Source organism: Helianthus annuus, chromosome 9 (genome assembly GCF_002127325.2).
Source record: "Helianthus annuus cultivar XRQ/B chromosome 9, HanXRQr2.0-SUNRISE, whole genome shotgun sequence".
NCBI classification, from domain to species: domain Eukaryota; kingdom Viridiplantae; phylum Streptophyta; class Magnoliopsida; order Asterales; family Asteraceae; genus Helianthus; species Helianthus annuus.
In genome coordinates, this window is record NC_035441.2 from 106,721,696 (window position 1) to 106,739,051 (window position 17,356).

Genomic DNA, 17,356 nt, shown 5'->3' on the forward strand with positions numbered 1-17,356 from the left:
GTGGTGGTGGTGGTAGTGGACATGGACGGTGGGTGGTGGTGGTGGTGGTGGTGATGGACGGTGGTGGTGGTGGTGGTGATGGACGGTGGTGGACGATGGTGGTGGTGGTGGTGGGTGGTGATGGACGGTGGTGGGTGGTGATGTTTAACCCTCTGCAGACCTTAGAAGATCTTAGAAGTGCCTAGGCCAAGTCTGCACCAATAAGAGCTCGTGCATACGTGTTTTTAACGAAACGTCTTTGGAACAGTCTGCAAATGGCAATGTATGTGCGTGGTCTGCGCGACACGGACAGAAGAGCCTGCGCACAGGGGCACAGCTTGTAGTTTTCGTATAAATTTTTTTAGGTATATATGTTTTCGACCTCTCGGTTTTATAATTGTTTTAGGTATATATGTTTTCGACCCCTCGATCGGAAATCTCAAATTTCACCAGTACCTAAGCATATTAAAAAAAAAAAAAAAAAAAAAAAAACACCACCTAAGTATACTATACATATGTATGTAAGCAATTAAGTATATAAGTCATAGCCATTACCACCCATTTAAATACATTTTGATTAATTATCCGGATAACATAAAATTAAATGTTTGATAAGGATTGGGTTTGTAAACAACATGTGCCCGGCCCAGGTCTGAGATCGAGGCATAATAGTATGGTAGTGTGTAGATTTTAAAACTTAGAATGAGAAAGCAAGTTGATTAGGTACACATGGGACAACTTTGTGATTCATTTCCGACGTAAGAATCATCTTAATATTATGTGTGTTCAATTGTACAGGTGTGAATAAAAATGAACATATCCTTCTGATGGTAAGAAACATTCACGACGTCTCTGAAAATGTTAGAAAATCTTTAGGCCCCATGCGAACAGAAAATACGGGTCTCTTAAATATACGTTTTAAAAAATATATATATCAAAAATTATATATATAAAAATTAATTAATGTCATCTGAACCAACACCAATCATTTAATGTAACTTGAAAAAAATAGGCAATTAATGTCATTTTAATTTAATAAATAAATAAGAAAGAAAAACAAAAACAAAAATGAGGACACCGGGATTAGAACCTGTGTCTTCTTATTATTAAAATGACTTTTAAACCATCCAACCAAGTGCTTCAAGATGATATTTTTCCGATTCATTATGTATATATTCTAACTTTACAGTATAAAACTGATATAAAAAAAAATTGGGCTCTGATGAGTTTGGACCCTGAACCATCACGCATCCCACACACCCTTCGGGCCAGCCCTGGAAACATTCGTATGTATGGTGCTCAAAAGTGCCCTTAATTTAGTGATGGTGTCCAATAAAGGCATGACACGTAGAGCCAAGCAAGTAGTATAGATTAGTTTGTATGTTTTCATGTGCTCTTAATTATGACAAAGTCATGTACTTGACCAACAGAGGCCTAATACGTGTGATGATTGCAATTATCGTCCCATGGAGTAAAAACATGTGTTACCTCAACGAGTTGAACGGAAATACGTCTTTCTCTTTTGAAGTTCGTTTATCGTCCCGTGCAGTAAAAACATGTGTTACCTCAACCAGTGGCGAAGGTTGAGATTTCTGACCGGTGGGTCAAAAACGTTTTTATCAAAAACTTCTATAAAACCGGGGGGTCCAATACATATATACCAAAAAATTTCTATAAGAAAACTACATACTCTCCACTACTGATCGAAAAGTTCGGGAGGTCGGTCAGGGCCGGTCTTGGGCCTGTGCGGGAGGTGCCACCGCACAGGGCCCAAAGTTTCGGAGGGCCCAAAATTATTGAAAAATATATAGATATTGTACATAAATTTATTTTAGAAAAATATAAAACATAATGTCTGTAGCTTGTTGGATGCGGCAACTTCTTACGGAACCAAGGGTCCGGGTTCGATCCCGAAAAGCTGCGTTCATTTTTTCTTTTTTGAGTTCATTCTCTGAATTGAACTTATTAATAGGGAAGAGAGGGGAGGGCCCCATAGACCCACCCACATGAATTTGCAAGCTTTGATGTATAAACATTGCCTCCATGAATTTGTAATATTTTATTTCTCATTTAAACAAAAATAAACTTTCTTGTTTAAATTTGCAAGTTTTTAAAATTTGTACTTCTATTTATTTTATTAAGGTTCGTGTTGCCAAACTAATTTGGATATGTTTATAAAATTCATTTTGTTGAAAGGATTAAAGTGTTAGCTCTTTTTGCTTGTCTCGAGTGTGCGAAACTAATGTTAGGTGTATTAATTTATTTGTGACATAAAGCTTGGATTTATTAACGATCCTATAACTAATTGTGCTAATTGTCATACCGATTTTTAGATGATACTTGAACCCGATTTTTATTGAAACATGTGATGTGCGTATTAAAATTTTGCTTGCTGATCGTGGACTTTGAGATATAAAAAAAGCAGTCCGACTCTGCAACGTGTTCATTAGTCGAATACAAATGGAATGCCTCATGATCCATTTAACTACTTAACACATATCATTTTTCTACAATTGTTTTGTTTTATTTATTGTTATTACAACTGCAACGACAACTCTAACTCAGCTCCTCTCAAACAAGTTGAGTCCACACAAACTCCACTAGGGAAATGTAACACCCACCCCGTAACCCGGGTGATTGTGCACAATTGATACACTTACAACGGAAACAAACTAAACTTTCATTAAAACTTATAATAGTCTGAGTACAACACTTTATTTATTTACAAACTTGCCAACTAAGGACTCCTTGATTTTCTAAAACTCCATAACTGTCAAGTAGTTCCTATAGCTTTCCTCACGACTCACCTGAGATAAGTATACTCAATACGACGTCAGATATATACTGGTGAGCTCATACTATACAATTTTTATAAAGACATACCACAGTTTACATTATATGCATACACAATATGGGCATGTGACCACATTATAGTCAGGTTGGGCCTCATTGAACCTTATAGGTCACATTTGACTTGTCACAAACCACCGTACAAGAGACATACTGGTCCTCCAGCTGTGTCCCCCTACCGTCACATAGGTATGAGTGTGTGTCGCTGGACCTTATAAGCACGAAGTGCTTGTGGGTACAACACCTTATTACCCTTCCCAGAGTGACACACATCATTAAGCATAATAGGATCCCATATACCCCTACTGACACATGCATACTGCATCATTCTCATTATTACCAGTTTTGGACGAGTATACTATCACAGTTTAAAAAGACAAGTATGATGACTCACCTGATTAGCAATTGCTTAACTGCCGCTAGTACGACTGGGTTATGTCTCAAGGTCCTGACACAATTACATAATCCTAGGTTAGGTGATGGTACACCTAACTAGTCATTATCATGGTTGGATATTGGTTAACCCTACCTTGTTTAACCATGGGTGATCAGTCCATGCCTAACTAAGGCTAGGCTACCCAATACCCGCCCCTGACAATAACCCTAGTACCTAAAAATAATACTAACACTACTACTAGTATATTATTACTAATAATAAAACTAATATTAACTACTAAAAATAAATAATAAATAACTAAACATAAACTTAAACGAGAGTATACCTCAAAACTATCTACGGCACGTTGATGTAGAGTTTCCCTACTCCTGCTCCTACTCGCGCTCCAAAAACGACTACTACCAACACCCAACGGGGTATCGTATACTCAGGATTCTCTATACTAGAGCATTCCCGTTAAAGAAACTGGTACCTAAACAAACTACTGAGACTTTTATTTAAAGCAAGCAAGCAGGCACCTCAAATCCCTTGGCTGTGATTCAATTGACGTGCCTACCTACCTGCTTGACCTGCTAGCTTGCTTGCTTATATATATTAATTCAGCTGCTTAACTCGTTTTTCTTGTATAACTTTTAAAATATGACATTTTATAAAACGACGAATATGTCATTAGAACGAGCATATTTTTATCTACGTTTTAACCTAAGTTTCATTAAAAACGGAGTAAGGTAAATAAAATAATATATTTAATTATTAATATTAACGGTCTCCTATATTAGCCAAGGTTTGTTAAGATATTTCACCTTTAACACAATCATCTTACTCGTTTAACAATATATGAAATATAAATTACATATTTCACACGTTTATAACCAGCACATTAAGATTCGGGGTATTACATCCTTCCCTCCTTACAAAAATTTCGTCCTTGAAATTTTTCATTACTTAAAAAGATAACGGTACTTACCTTTCATTATGTTTTCTAGTTCCCATGTAAAGTTGGGTCCATGACGTGCGTTCCACTTGACTTTGACTAACGGGATTTCCTTCTTGCGTAACTTTTTAACCTTCCTATCTTCGATTTGTAGTGGTTCTTCAATGAAGTTGAGTTTTTCGTCAACCTGTACGTCTTCCAGGGGTATTTGTTGGGCTTCGTCCACTAGGCACTTCCTTAAATTTGATACATGGAAAGTATTATCTATTCCTGCCAGCTGTTCAGGAAGTTTTAGCCGATAAGCCACTGGTCCTACTTTGCTTGTTACTTCAAACGGCCCAATGTATCGGGGTTTCAACTTTCCCTTCTTTCCAAACCGAATCACTCCTTTTAGAGGTGATACCTTAAGCATTACTTTATCTCCTAGTTGGAACTCTAGGGGTTTACGCCTCTGATCTGCATAACTCTTTTGTCGATCTTGAGCACTTTTCATCCTTTCTTTGATTTGCTGGATCTTTTCTGTGGTCTCCACAATGATTTCTGGTCCTGATAGTTGACTTTCCCCTACTTCCGTCCAACACATAGGAGTTCGGCACCTTCTTCCGTATAAAGCTTCATAAGGTGCAGCTTTGATGCTGGCGTGATAGCTATTATTGTAGGCGAATTCGATGAGTGGTAGATGAGTGTCGCAACTTCCACCAAAATCAATTACACAAGCCAGAAGCATATCTTCTAATGTCTGAATAGTCCGTTCACTCTGCCCATCCGTCTGAGGATGATATGCAGTGCTTAGATTAAGCTTGGTTCCCAACTCTTATTGGAAACTTTGCCAGAATTTAGATGTGAAACGACTATCTCTGTCTGATATGATCGATACAGGCACCCCACGTCGCGAGACTATTTCTTTGATGTAACTTTGAGCTAGCTTGTTCATCTTATAGTCCTCACGAATTGGCACAAAGTGTGCAGACTTGGTCAGTCTATCCACTATTACCCAAATAGTATCATAACTGTGACTTGACCTTGGGAGCTTCGTGATAAAATCAATGGTGATTTTCTCCCATTTCCATTCTGGGATCTCTGGTTGTTGCAAGTATCTAGAGGGTTTTTGATGTTCTGCCTTCACCTTAAGGCATGTAAGGCATTTTTCCACATAATGGGCAACAGATCGCTTCATTCCTGGCCACCAATAATCTCTCCTTAAATCCTTATACATCTTGTCACTGCCAGGGTGAATGGAATACTTAGACTTATGAGCTTCCTCTAAGATTGTATCCTGCAGTCTTTCAAAATTAGGAACCCATATCCTATTGTTGAACCTAAGGATATTATCATTTCCCATTGTCAGTAGCTTCAGTCTCCCAATCATTCTTTCTTTTACAATATGATTCTCTTTTAAGGCTTCTTGTTGTATATTATTAACTTGATCTAAGAGACTAGTTTTAACCTCTATTCTGGTTGCACGAATTCTTATTGGTTGAGGTTTCTCTTTTCTACTTAGAGCATCTGCTACTATGTTTGCCTTACCTGGATGGTATTGGATCTCACAGTCGTAATCACTTAATAACTCCATCCATCGTCTCTGACGCATATTGAGCTCCTTTTGCTCAAATATGTGTTTTAAACTTTTATGGTCACTATAGATAGTGCACTTTGTACCGTAAAGATAGTGCCTCCAAATTTTTAATGCGAACACTATGGCACCAAGTTCCAAATCATGGGTTATGTAGTTCCGTTCATGAATCTTCAACTGTTTAGAGGCGTAGGCAATCACTTTGCCTTTTTGCATGAGTACACATCCCATACCATAGTGAGATGCATCACAGTAGACGGCAAAATCTTTTATTCCCTCAGGAAGTGACAATATTGGGGCGCTACATAACTTATGCTTTAACGTGTTAAAGGCTTCTTCTTGTTTAGGTCCCCAATTAAACTTAGAGGCTTTCTGGGTTAGTGTGGTTAATGTTGTTGCAATCTTTGAGAAGTATTGAATAAACCTTCTATAGTATCCTGCTAACCCCAGAAATCTTCTGATTTCAGTGGGATTCTTCGGTACTTCCCATTTCTTGATGGCCTCGATCTTTGCAGGGTCAACTTGTATTCCACATTCATTTATCACGTGGCATAGGAATTGCACCTCACGTATCCAAAATTCACACTTAGAGAACTTTGCATAGAGTTTTTCTTTCTTGAGCAATTCAAGGACTGCTTTCAGGTGTTGTTCATGTTCTACCTCGTTCTTAGAGTAGATAAGGATATCGTCAATAAAAACGATCACAAACTTATCGAGGTAAGGTTAACAAACCCTGTTCATGAGGTCCATGAACACTGCGGGTGCGTTGGTTAATCCAAATGGCATTACTAAAAATTCATAATGACCATACCTAGTCCTGAAGGCAGTCTTTGGTATGTCTTCTGGTGCAACTTTCACTTGGTGGTATCCAGACCTCAAGTCTATTTTAGAGAAATAGCTTGCCCCTTGTAATTGATCAAACAAGTCGTCGATCCTGGGCAAAGGGTATTTATTCTTTATAGTGGCTTTATTCAAGTCTCTATAATCGATGCACATGCGCATCGTCCCATCTTTCTTCTTGACAAACAAGATGGGTGCTCCCCATGGCGACGAACTAGGTTGGATAAACCCCTTGTCAAGCAACTCTTGAAGTTGCTTCTTGAGTTCTTGCATTTCTGTCGGGGCTAGTCTGTACGACAACTTAGCAATCGGTGATGTACCGGGAACTAGGTCAATGCGAAACTCAACCTGTCTATCCGCTGGTAGTCCCGGGAGCTTATCGGGAAACACTTCGGGGTATTCTCGTACTACTGGCACGTCCTCGACCTTCTGCTTTTCTGTAGTGTTTACGACATATGCTAGAAAGGCAACATACCCTTTCCTTAGGGATTTATGTGCTTGTGCTATCGTGATGAGGTTCTTAGTCTTGTCATTGCGGTCTCCCGATACAGTTAGTTGTTTGCCGTTGGGTAATCGGAGTCGGACGATCCTTTTGTCACATATAACTTCCGCATGATATGGTGTCAACCAGTCCATTCCTATGACTATGTCGAATTCTCCAAGTTCCATAGGCATTAGGTCTATAGGGATAACATGGTTGTTTAAGCTTATTTTACAATTCTTAACTATGTCAACTATCTCTCTTTGACTTCCATCAGCCATTTCTACTGTAAAGGCATGATCTAGGGTTTGGGACGCCTGGTTCAAGTAAGGTCTAAAGGTAGTCGACACTAGACTTCTATTTGCACCGATATCAAATAACACACGCGCATATACATCATTTACGAGATACGTACCCGTGATAACGTCTGTATTGGTCTTGGCTTTTTCCGTGGTGAGTACAACTGCCTGCCCTTTTGGCTGATTTGGTTGTGTCCTATTATTTCTTTTAAGTTCGGGTGTCACACCCCGATTTCCACGTGTCTCACCAGTGGGCCCGGTGGGGGATTACCGTGACGATGTTGGCAACAATATAGTCAAGCCACACAATTATATAAATGCACAGCGGAAGCTTAAGATAAATATATAAACTTCAACCTCTGGTTGTAATATCAAATGTATTACAGAAGTTGAATATATCCACAGCGGATCAAAATAATAAATACTGTTCATTCAGATGCAGCATCGAGTTTGCGAGACTATGTACGACGCTTAGGACGCCTATACCAGCCCATTTCGTATAGTACCTGCACTTAATCTTTTTGGGGTTGCTCCTTGCTCCTTGCAGTTGATCGAATAGATCATCGATCGAATAGATCATCGATCCTCGGCAAAGGATATCTATTCTTTATGGTAACTTTATTTAGCTCTCGATAGTCGATGCACAACCGCATCGATCCGTCCTTCTTCTTTACAAATAGGACTGGTGCTCCCCAGGGAGATGAACTAGGTCTGATAAAACCTTTCGCCAGCAGTTCATCCAACTGGGTCCTCAGTTCTTTCACTTCCGTTGGAGCTAGCCTGTAAGGTGCTCTTGCTACCGGAGCTGCTCCAGGAATGATGTCTATTCTGAACTCCACTTGTCTATCTGGTGGCAAACCAGGTAGTTCTTCAGGAAAAACTTCGGGGTATTCAGAAATGACAGGAAGATCCTCGATCTTCGGCTTCGGTTTTTCAATTATCACATGAGCCATGTAAATTACACAGCCTCTGTTCAAACACCTTGAAGCTTTGAGCATAGATACCTCCTCGGGTAACCCATACTGCGTATCTCCTCGAATGGTAAGAGATTCACCACTCGGAGTCTTTACTACTATATGCCTTTTGCCGCAAATGATTTGGGCCTGATTACGGGATAACCAGTCCATGCCTAGGACTATGTCGAAACCCGCTAGTTTGAACGGAAGTAGAGATAGAGGAAAAGAATGGTTCCTAATGGACATTTCACATCCTTCTAGAACAGTAGAGACGGTTTCTATCGTGCCGTCTGCTAACTCTACTTCGTATTTCATATCAAGGGTTTTGATAGGCATATTTAGTAGTTGGCAAAATTTCTGGTCTACAAAGGATTTATCAGCGCCAGAATCGAATAGTACTCTTGCAAATATATTAGTTACGAGAAAAGTACCTGTAAGCACGTTGTCGTTCTGGACCGCTTCCTTTGCATCCATGCGAAAAACTCTCGCATTTGACTTCTTGGTCTCTTCCGCCTTCTTGGCATACTTAGGGCAGTTACTCTTGATGTGCCCCTTTTCGTTACAACCATAGCAGGTTGCATCCTTGATCTTTTTGCACTCCACAGTCTTATGATCCTTGGACTTGCATAGTTCACAGGAAGGAGTCTTTGATTGCGACTGTGAATTTGATGCAAATCTGCACTTCCCAGAGTGGGGTTTCTTGCAGATTTTGCAGTTAGGCCTTTCACCAGCTTGCCCATCTTTCTTTGCCTCCGACCCTCTTTTGCCTTCACCGTTTCCACGGTGCTTCTTCCCTGATCTTCGTGAGGTATCATCCTCACGTTTTCTCTTCTCAGCCTCCTTGCTCCTTAGTGTCCTCAGACGGACAGCATCTAAAGTTAGAGACAAGGAGAGGTCAGTAACTGACCTGAAGGTCGTCGGCCGGGAGGCCTTTACGCTAGCCTTTATTGCGGGCTCCAAGCCCCCAATAAAACGGGCAATTCTTCGAGGTTCTGGGGTCACAAGGTATGGGACCAGACGAGACATTGTATTGAAACTCGTCAAATATGCCTGGCAGTCCAGGTTCGTCATCACCAGTGACACAAAGTCAGCCTCGATCTTCTCAACCTCATGCTGAGGGTAGTAGTTTTCCTTAATGAGAGCAATAAATTCCTCCCATGTCATCTTGTACAAAGCAGACTTACCAGATGCCTGCACCAACGCCCTCCACCATGCCAGGGCCTCGCCCTTAAATGACTGGGACACATACTTCACCACATCCCTCTCTGCACACCCGCTGATGTCCACAATGGTGTCCATCTCATCTAGCCAGGTGATACAATCCACAGCACCTTTCTCCCCTGTAAATTCCCGGGGCTTACAAGATACAAAGTATTTGTAGGTGCAACCCTTAGCATTTGATGCATCAGTATATTCTCTATCGCGATGAACGCTGTTCTCAGTGGACGAGTGTTTGTCGTCATCTTTCTTGGGTTGAGAGGGTGGTTTGGAGTGTGTCTTTGGTTTAGAGAGTGGTTTTGACACGGTTCTGCCTTGGGACTCGGTATATTGACGATCAAGAGCTGCCTGAACAGCATTGTCAATCAGAGCCTTCAGTTGTGCGCCTGTCAGATGCACTGGCGTATTGTCGTAGTCATCTTCATTAGTATGGCTATTCTCTCCGTTGGGATCCGCCATTGTAACTTGAATCTGTTACAGAAGATAACAAAATTTTATTCAGGAGATTATTATATAATTGTCTTTTATGACAATTTGTCAACCATGGTACAGAGACCATATTTGGTTAACTTATTATTTCATTACATATTAGGATTTGAATATATCCTATTTCAGCTATATAAATAGTATTGGCGGCATAAAGCCTAATCACGAGGATGTTTTATAATTTTTGCCGAGATTTCAGAGAATCAAAGGCATAGAGATTTGAACCGTAGTTCTTTTATCTCTTTCTGACAGGGAGTCATAGACCACCACTGTCTTTTGTCGTTATAAGACAATTATTACGGCCCATAGGCACTACACCTCTAATGGATGTTTTAATATGGTTGGCCCGTAGGCACTACATCTCTAATGGATGTTTTAATATGGTTGGCCCGTAGGCACTACATCTCTAATGGATGTTTTAATATGGTTGGCCCGTAGGCACTACATCTCTAATGGATGTTTTAATAAGGTTGATCACCTTCATTGGTGATTTAACCCACGATTTATAAATCATTTAGTTGGGTTTTGAAATCCTTAAAGGATTATTGTATAAGAATGACGTGCGTGATTTTAACGAATCACATCTGCCATGATTGTTAACATGCGTACAGAGGTTAACAGGGAATCAGAATCTTTTCAATTAGGTCGTACCATCTTGACTGGATCTTAAAAGACACCAAGCTAGGTTTCACCTTTTAAGATTCTTTATTTAGGCAGATCAATTAAAAGGATTGGTTTTGATTTATTTCATACATATTAAAACAAAACTCATAACATACATTCCATAATCTCAAATACAATTACATATCGCCCTAAACGGGTCTTTCAAATAGTATATACCTCCTTAGAGGTATAAAATAAGTGACAAGTCCACGCAGGGACTAACATAAGATAGGTGTCCATGCAAGGACTAAAAGATAAGTCCACGTAGGGACTGAAATACGATAAGTGTCCACGCAGGGACTTATTTCAAAGTAGAAATTACATTAGTACTACTATTAAGGGCTAGTGGTCACGTTTCTTCTTTTTGCCCTTTAGTAGGTTTGCCAAGCCCTTGAGAAATCCTCGGTGGCTTTTCTTCTCTTCTTCGAACTCTCTCTCCACACGATCTAGTCGATGGAGTATCTCTTCCTGTTCAGGAGGAGAAAAACGTGGTTGTGGCGCTTGTTGCGGAACTGGGGGTCTGGGAGGTATTGGATACCCATGAGCTGAGTAGTCCGGTGGTCCCATGTTCCCATGAGCTCCGTCGGGGTAGCGCGCATTATATCTAGCCGACACCACATATGGGTCGCGCTCATAGCCATAGTTGTATTGTGCTTGTGACGGTTCGAACGGGTTGTAAGCCGTTGGACCTGTGTAAGCAGGTATGGGTTGGTCATACCCAAATGGTGGCGAATTTGGTGCAGCTGGTGCGGAGTTCGCCTCCTGTATAGGACTTGAAGGTCCTTCTTCTTGTAGTGGCGGATAGTGGCTACTACTAGAGTGTCGAGGGGTGCTGAAGTGGATACCCCCTCCTCCTCGTGTGGACATACGAGCATTTGTCCTCCTACGCCTTGGCGGATCAGGCATTACTGGTTGCGCCGGTGGCAGAGGTGGTGGCGTAACTGCCTCAAAGCGTGAATCCTCAGAGGGATCCTGTGGATGTCGCGGTTGTTGTGATGTCTGTTGAGGATGCGTGTAGTACCACTTATGTCGGTCAAACAACGCTTGGAAACTGTCTGGCCCCTGATAGGGTGTGCCATGGAAGGATGACCCATCAGAGACTTCTATCGGATGCGTGGGCGTACCACGAGCAGGTTCAGTTGGATCAGTATCTTCATCCATATGGTCTTCGGAGAAGTGATCTTGCGGCCCTAATGGAACAAAGCCTGAAGGTTCCTGTATGTAGTCAGCCGGATTAAACTGACCTATGAAGTATGGAGTAGGGTCGTCGTAATTTCGGTGCGATACCGAACGTTGTAGAGGTATGAAGGAAGGTTGTGGGTTGTTGGGATCATTCTCTGAGTTTGGCCCAAAGGAGTGCCGGTAGGATGGCGTCGAGCTGTGCGAGGTGGAATGCCTCGCGGGTTCGTAGAGATCTCTTCGTCGTTGTGGTTCTTCGCTCCTTGTCATTGAAGGATGTCTTGTACCTGATGGTCCAGCTTCGTTATCGTGATGTGTCACGATATCTCCTCTGCCTCTTCTTCCCCTTCCTCTTCCTCGGAATATAACAGGTGGCATTTTCCTGCTTTTTAAAACTTTAAATTCCAATAATAAAAGAAAAAGACAAAATTGGAATAACAATTCGAATTTGTCCTAAGTTCTTGTCTAGACTCAAGTATGTGCAATTGTGTCATTGAGATTAAACACAATGCCTAATGTGTTTAATTCACTCAATGTTGGCTCTGATACCAACCTGTCACACCCCGATTTCCACGTGTCTCACCAGTGGGCCCGGTGGGGGATTACCGTGACGATGTTGGCAACAATATAGTCAAACCACACAATTATATAAATGCACAGCGGAAGCTTAAGATAAATATATAAACTTCAACCTCTGGTTGTAATATCAAATGTATTACAGAAGCTGAATATATCCACAGCGGATCAAAATAATAAATACTGTTCATTCAGATGCAGCATCGAGTTTGCGAGACTATGTACGACGCTTAGGACGCCTATACCAGCCCATTTCGTATAGTACCTGCACTTAATCTTTTTGGGGAAAATACGTCAGTTTACACTGGTAAATACATTCAACTGACACATTTGAAAATGTTTATTAAAATTGATTTGAATGCACAAGGCACAAACTCTTTTATAACTTGGGAAAATTATTAAAATCTTGTGAACGTTTTACATGTTCTTTTATGCGTTCAGTAGCCCGGGTCGTGCCGGGTTAAAGATTTATAGACACACCACATTGCGTAAAACCGTAGTATAAAAACCAACGGCTACGTCTTTTAATTTAATGTCGACAATATATACCGGGTGTACGCCTACACCGGGATGTCGATGGTCGTGGCCATTTCGTAAAATGATGCCAAGGATATCCGGGACAACGGTCATTAAACCCCCCAAAGGCTTTTAAGAAACAAAACTGTTTAAATGAGCCGATCATATTATTTAATTAACCACCTAAGCGATGGAAAAATATAATGCTCAATCAAGCGGTATTAACATACCGTAACCCAAGCCCATATAGGGGAAATAAGTTAAAGTATTTACCTTTGCAAGTATATTTCCTTAATTTGGATTAAATCACCGATAGCTTTTACTGGGGCTCCTAATCTGGAACGAAGGTTTTAATTAACCTCTTAGAATCCTAACGAGTCGTTATAATGGCCGTAGCCTAGACCGGTTGGTTCCGATATGTGAATACGGTTTAATCGCGTGAAAAGGCGAAAACCGAGAATGGAGTGTGATTCTGACCCAACAAGTTCAGAGACTTGTTTTATATGGGTTTATGGTTCACACTCTGGATTTCGGGGTTCAAATAATATTATTTGACCCGTATCGACTAATTTATGAAAACTAGTTTCATAAGCCGAACCGTGCGCGCAATAGGCGAAACGGTTAACCATGAGAGTCCTACGCTTATTTCCTAAGTCAATATGCCTTAAAGAGGTTGTGGTATCAGTAGGATACCTTCCGTGACGCCCGTAACGAGTTTAAGTTAATATTATGCCCCGTAGGGGCTTTTTGGTCATTTTAAAGACTTTTAAAAGAGCTTTTCGAGTTCTACTGGAAATCTGAGTTTCCCGAACAGCTTATAAAGCTTAAAGTACTTTATTTATTATTTGGAACCAGTAGCAACTGGAATCGGGTCAAAAGACCTTGTAGAACTCAAGTTTTGGCCGAAAAGGGCATATTCGGTATTTACCGAACCGTAGCCATAACCGCAGGTTATGAGCAAGGTAAAAATTATTAAAAATCTTTAAAATTCCCAAAATATTATTTATAACAGTGGGTAAAAGTTTTGGTGACGAAATCTTGGTTTAGATAGGTGTTATGCTAATTGCGCCGTTAATTACTAAAGTTTACTTTAAATGCGCCATTTAGCATAACTCTCATTCTAGACCTCGGATTGACGTGAAACTTTAAGGACATGCTTATAATTTAATAAGAAAGGTTCTGGTCCGTTCACGTGTCCGAAATACTCGTTTTATTTTCAAAATGGCGTTACGGTCAACTTTTAGGCGATTAACGGAAATGCGTAAAAGACTCGGATAACTCATGAACCGATCACAGAGGTTTATACCATCATGTAACCTGGTCCTAGGAGAGTCCTAAGGTATATCTATACCTCACTAAAACGGGTCAGAACTGAAGTCAAAGTAAAAGTCAAACTTTTGCGACATTCGGCTCCGAACCGGGTCAATATAGCAAACGGTCGATTCAAACGAGCGCAAACAGGTTTATATACTTAATATCATGTTTTATAAGTGTCAAAACAGGTTTCATAACATATACATTACAGATTATGTACAAAACGGCAAAATAGCTTTCTGTTGACTTTTTAAGTGCGCGTTTGACTCGATATTTGACATAGTTAGAGTGGTGATCAGGGGGAACCCTTTTAGAGGTTTATTACCCACAATAATACCAACTCAAAACCACTTTTGATTCGTCATAAGACTGAACCATTTGCAGGTTATTGTAATGACAACCGTTAGTTACGACGGTTGTGTTTATAAGCTATAACTATGGAAATGTAAGACCAAAATGGTTATGAACGACTTACAGAGGTGGTATCTTGCTTAGAGAGCAGAAGGGAATGCTAGAGAGCTCTTAGAATGATCAGATAGAAGTGTTTGTGTTGTGGTGAATGTTATGAACCAAATATGCTTATTTATAGTGTTCACAAGACCTCAAGATCATCACAACTCAGTCTACCTTTGATCATGGATCATGGGCAGGTGTCCCTAAGTGATATGGGTCGAGTAGGGGGCACCCATGCTCCATTAATTGGTTGTTTGGTTGTTCAAAGGCTCCAAAAGGCAAGATGTTACAACTTTCTGCATCTGGGCGTCTAATGCGGCCCGCATGGGAGTTCCATGCGTTTATAATGCGGGTCGCCTGAGATCCAATTATCAGACGCGTATATTAGGAGACTCGCGGCCCGCCTCAACTTATCCCTAACCTTCACGCGGGTCGCGAGAGGTTATAAATTCAGAAATTTTAAATCTTTTGTCATGATTATCAGAATCTGGTAATTAATAACGAAATCTTTCGTAATGATTTACCTGACCTTTCGGGTTTGAAGGGGTAACTTTGCGGTTTGGCCCTCGGTTATTTACCGATAGGGGCCTCGTGTTATTTACCCGCATTATTAAGTCCCCGGTTAGTTTATTAATTATTCAGAAAGCCTTAACTTTCATTATTGACGCTTTTAACCCTTCTCCTACGAATTCGATCGTAACTTTCTCGTTTCATAACGAAACTTCTCGAAATTTATATATTATATTTTGGTGAGTGTATAATACCGTTACAAAGCCTTGGGAACGTTAAAGGGTCACTCAGAGGTATAATTAAACATGTTGACACGGTTAACCCCTGTAGCTTGTAATCTCTCACTTTCTTTCGCGTTTCGCTTCTGTACGATCTATGATTTATTCGTTTGAAGGTTCAAGCATTATTTAGGGTTACTATACCGTATATTTACCCTTGTTGACATTTATAACCCTCGAATTTACATACTTTCAAGGTTTGTCAAAATTAGTCCTTTATTAAATACAAATGCCACGTGTAATCAAATGACACGTGTTAACACATTATTGGACGCAAAAATTCGAGGTGTTACATCGGGACATTCAGATCTCATGTGGTTAGGGTCTCCACATTTGAAACACTTCTTCTTTTCCTTGCATTCTTGAAGAGCATGACCCGTCTTTTTACAATTTGGACAAGGAAAACGACATTCCCCCGTATGTAAGCGTTTGCAAATTTGACATTGAGGAAATGTTTTAGGCCTTTTAAAGTTGTTATTCCGAGTGTCCCCCTTTCTTTCTTCCCACTTCCTTTTTGGCGCGGGAGATTCAGCCTGCCGCAGAATCATCTCGGCAGCCATGACGGCGCCAGCCTCAACAGTTTCTGCAAAAGTCTTGGGGGATTTGGAATTGATAAACACCCTCATTTCAGAGGGTAGACCCCAAATAAACCTATTGATCAGTTGTTCCTCAGTCAACGCTAAATAAGAAACCAGTCGAGATATGTCATTGAAACGAGAAACATACTCTCGATAGGTTTTATTTCCCATTTTTAACTGAAAGAATTCCACTTCCAGTTGCTCAGTCTCATTGGGAGGACAATACTTAGCAAGAAACTTATGAATAAACTCCTCCCACTTCATCTCCTTAACCTTTTCTTTTCCCTCTGTTCGAACCACAATATTCCACCAGTGAAGGGCTTCAGCTTCAAACATATGTACGGCGAACCGTACTTTGTTGCGGTCATCACACTCACATATGTCTAATACTGACTACATTCTGTTGAGCCAGTCTTGAACTTCTAGTGCTCCCTTTCTTCCGTCAAAGGACTGAGGTTTACAGGACATGAAGTGCTTATAAGTACATTCCTTTGATTTGGAATATTCACCTTTTCCTTCTAGTGGCATGGTTGTAATAGTGTTTTTCCTTTCGCCCATTCCTCCCCTTTGTACTGGCGTGGAGGCTGCTGAGCTTTCTTCATGTCGCTCTCCACATTGGTTAACATTACCGGTTTGTGCATTCTTCATTACCTTAGCCACTTCCACAACTATATTGTGGATATCCTCAGTATTTAGACGCATGCTTGTACTAGACCGGGACCTGACACTGTGAGAGGGAGTTTGAGTCCTATAAGAATCTTCCTCTCCTTCTATTATTCTGATTATTTCTAGATCCTTGTTCATCTCTATGTTCAGACATTGTCTCCTTCCTATAGGAATATGAGTATAAAGAGTTACGGGTATGTATGATACATCATTATAATATAACAACTATATACGTCATATAGAGATATATATATATATACACATACATATATATATATATATAGCACAGAAAAAGGCACAACCTAGTTTACTTCTTCTAGCGTCACTCAATTGACTATGCAAGTACTTTTTCTGAGAACATGTTATTTGGCCTAGTCTGAGTGTGCAATTAATCTTTAGAAAACTAATGGTTAAAGCTTAGGCATTCCTGCAATACCTAATTCGCTAAAACCTCGGGCTCTGATACCAACTGTAACACCCACCCCGTAACCCGGGTGATTGTGCACAATTGATACACTTACATCGGAAACAAACTAAACTTTCATTAAAACTTATAATAGTCTGAGTACAACACTTTATTTATTTACAAACTTGGCAACTAAGAACTCCT

General features: G+C 40.4%; 1 protein-coding gene across 1 annotated transcript; it reads right to left on the reverse strand.

Annotated features, from left to right (window-relative positions):
* Positions 1-418: 418 nt before the first annotated feature.
* LOC110881373 lies at positions 419-4,572 on the reverse strand. Its single transcript, XM_022129653.1, has 2 exons — positions 4,194-4,572; positions 419-435 (listed from the first exon to the last, which is right to left on the reverse strand). Exons 1-2 carry the CDS (start codon positions 4,570-4,572, stop codon positions 419-421), a joined length of 396 nt encoding a protein of 131 aa, XP_021985345.1.
* Positions 4,573-17,356: the final 12,784 nt, after the last annotated feature.

Bases quoted from the DNA above. Each gene is read 5' to 3' on its own strand.
- LOC110881373 (XM_022129653.1), bottom strand. From the start codon at position 4,572: ATGCTTAAGGTATCACCTCTAAAAGGAGTGATTCGGTTTGGAAAGAAG.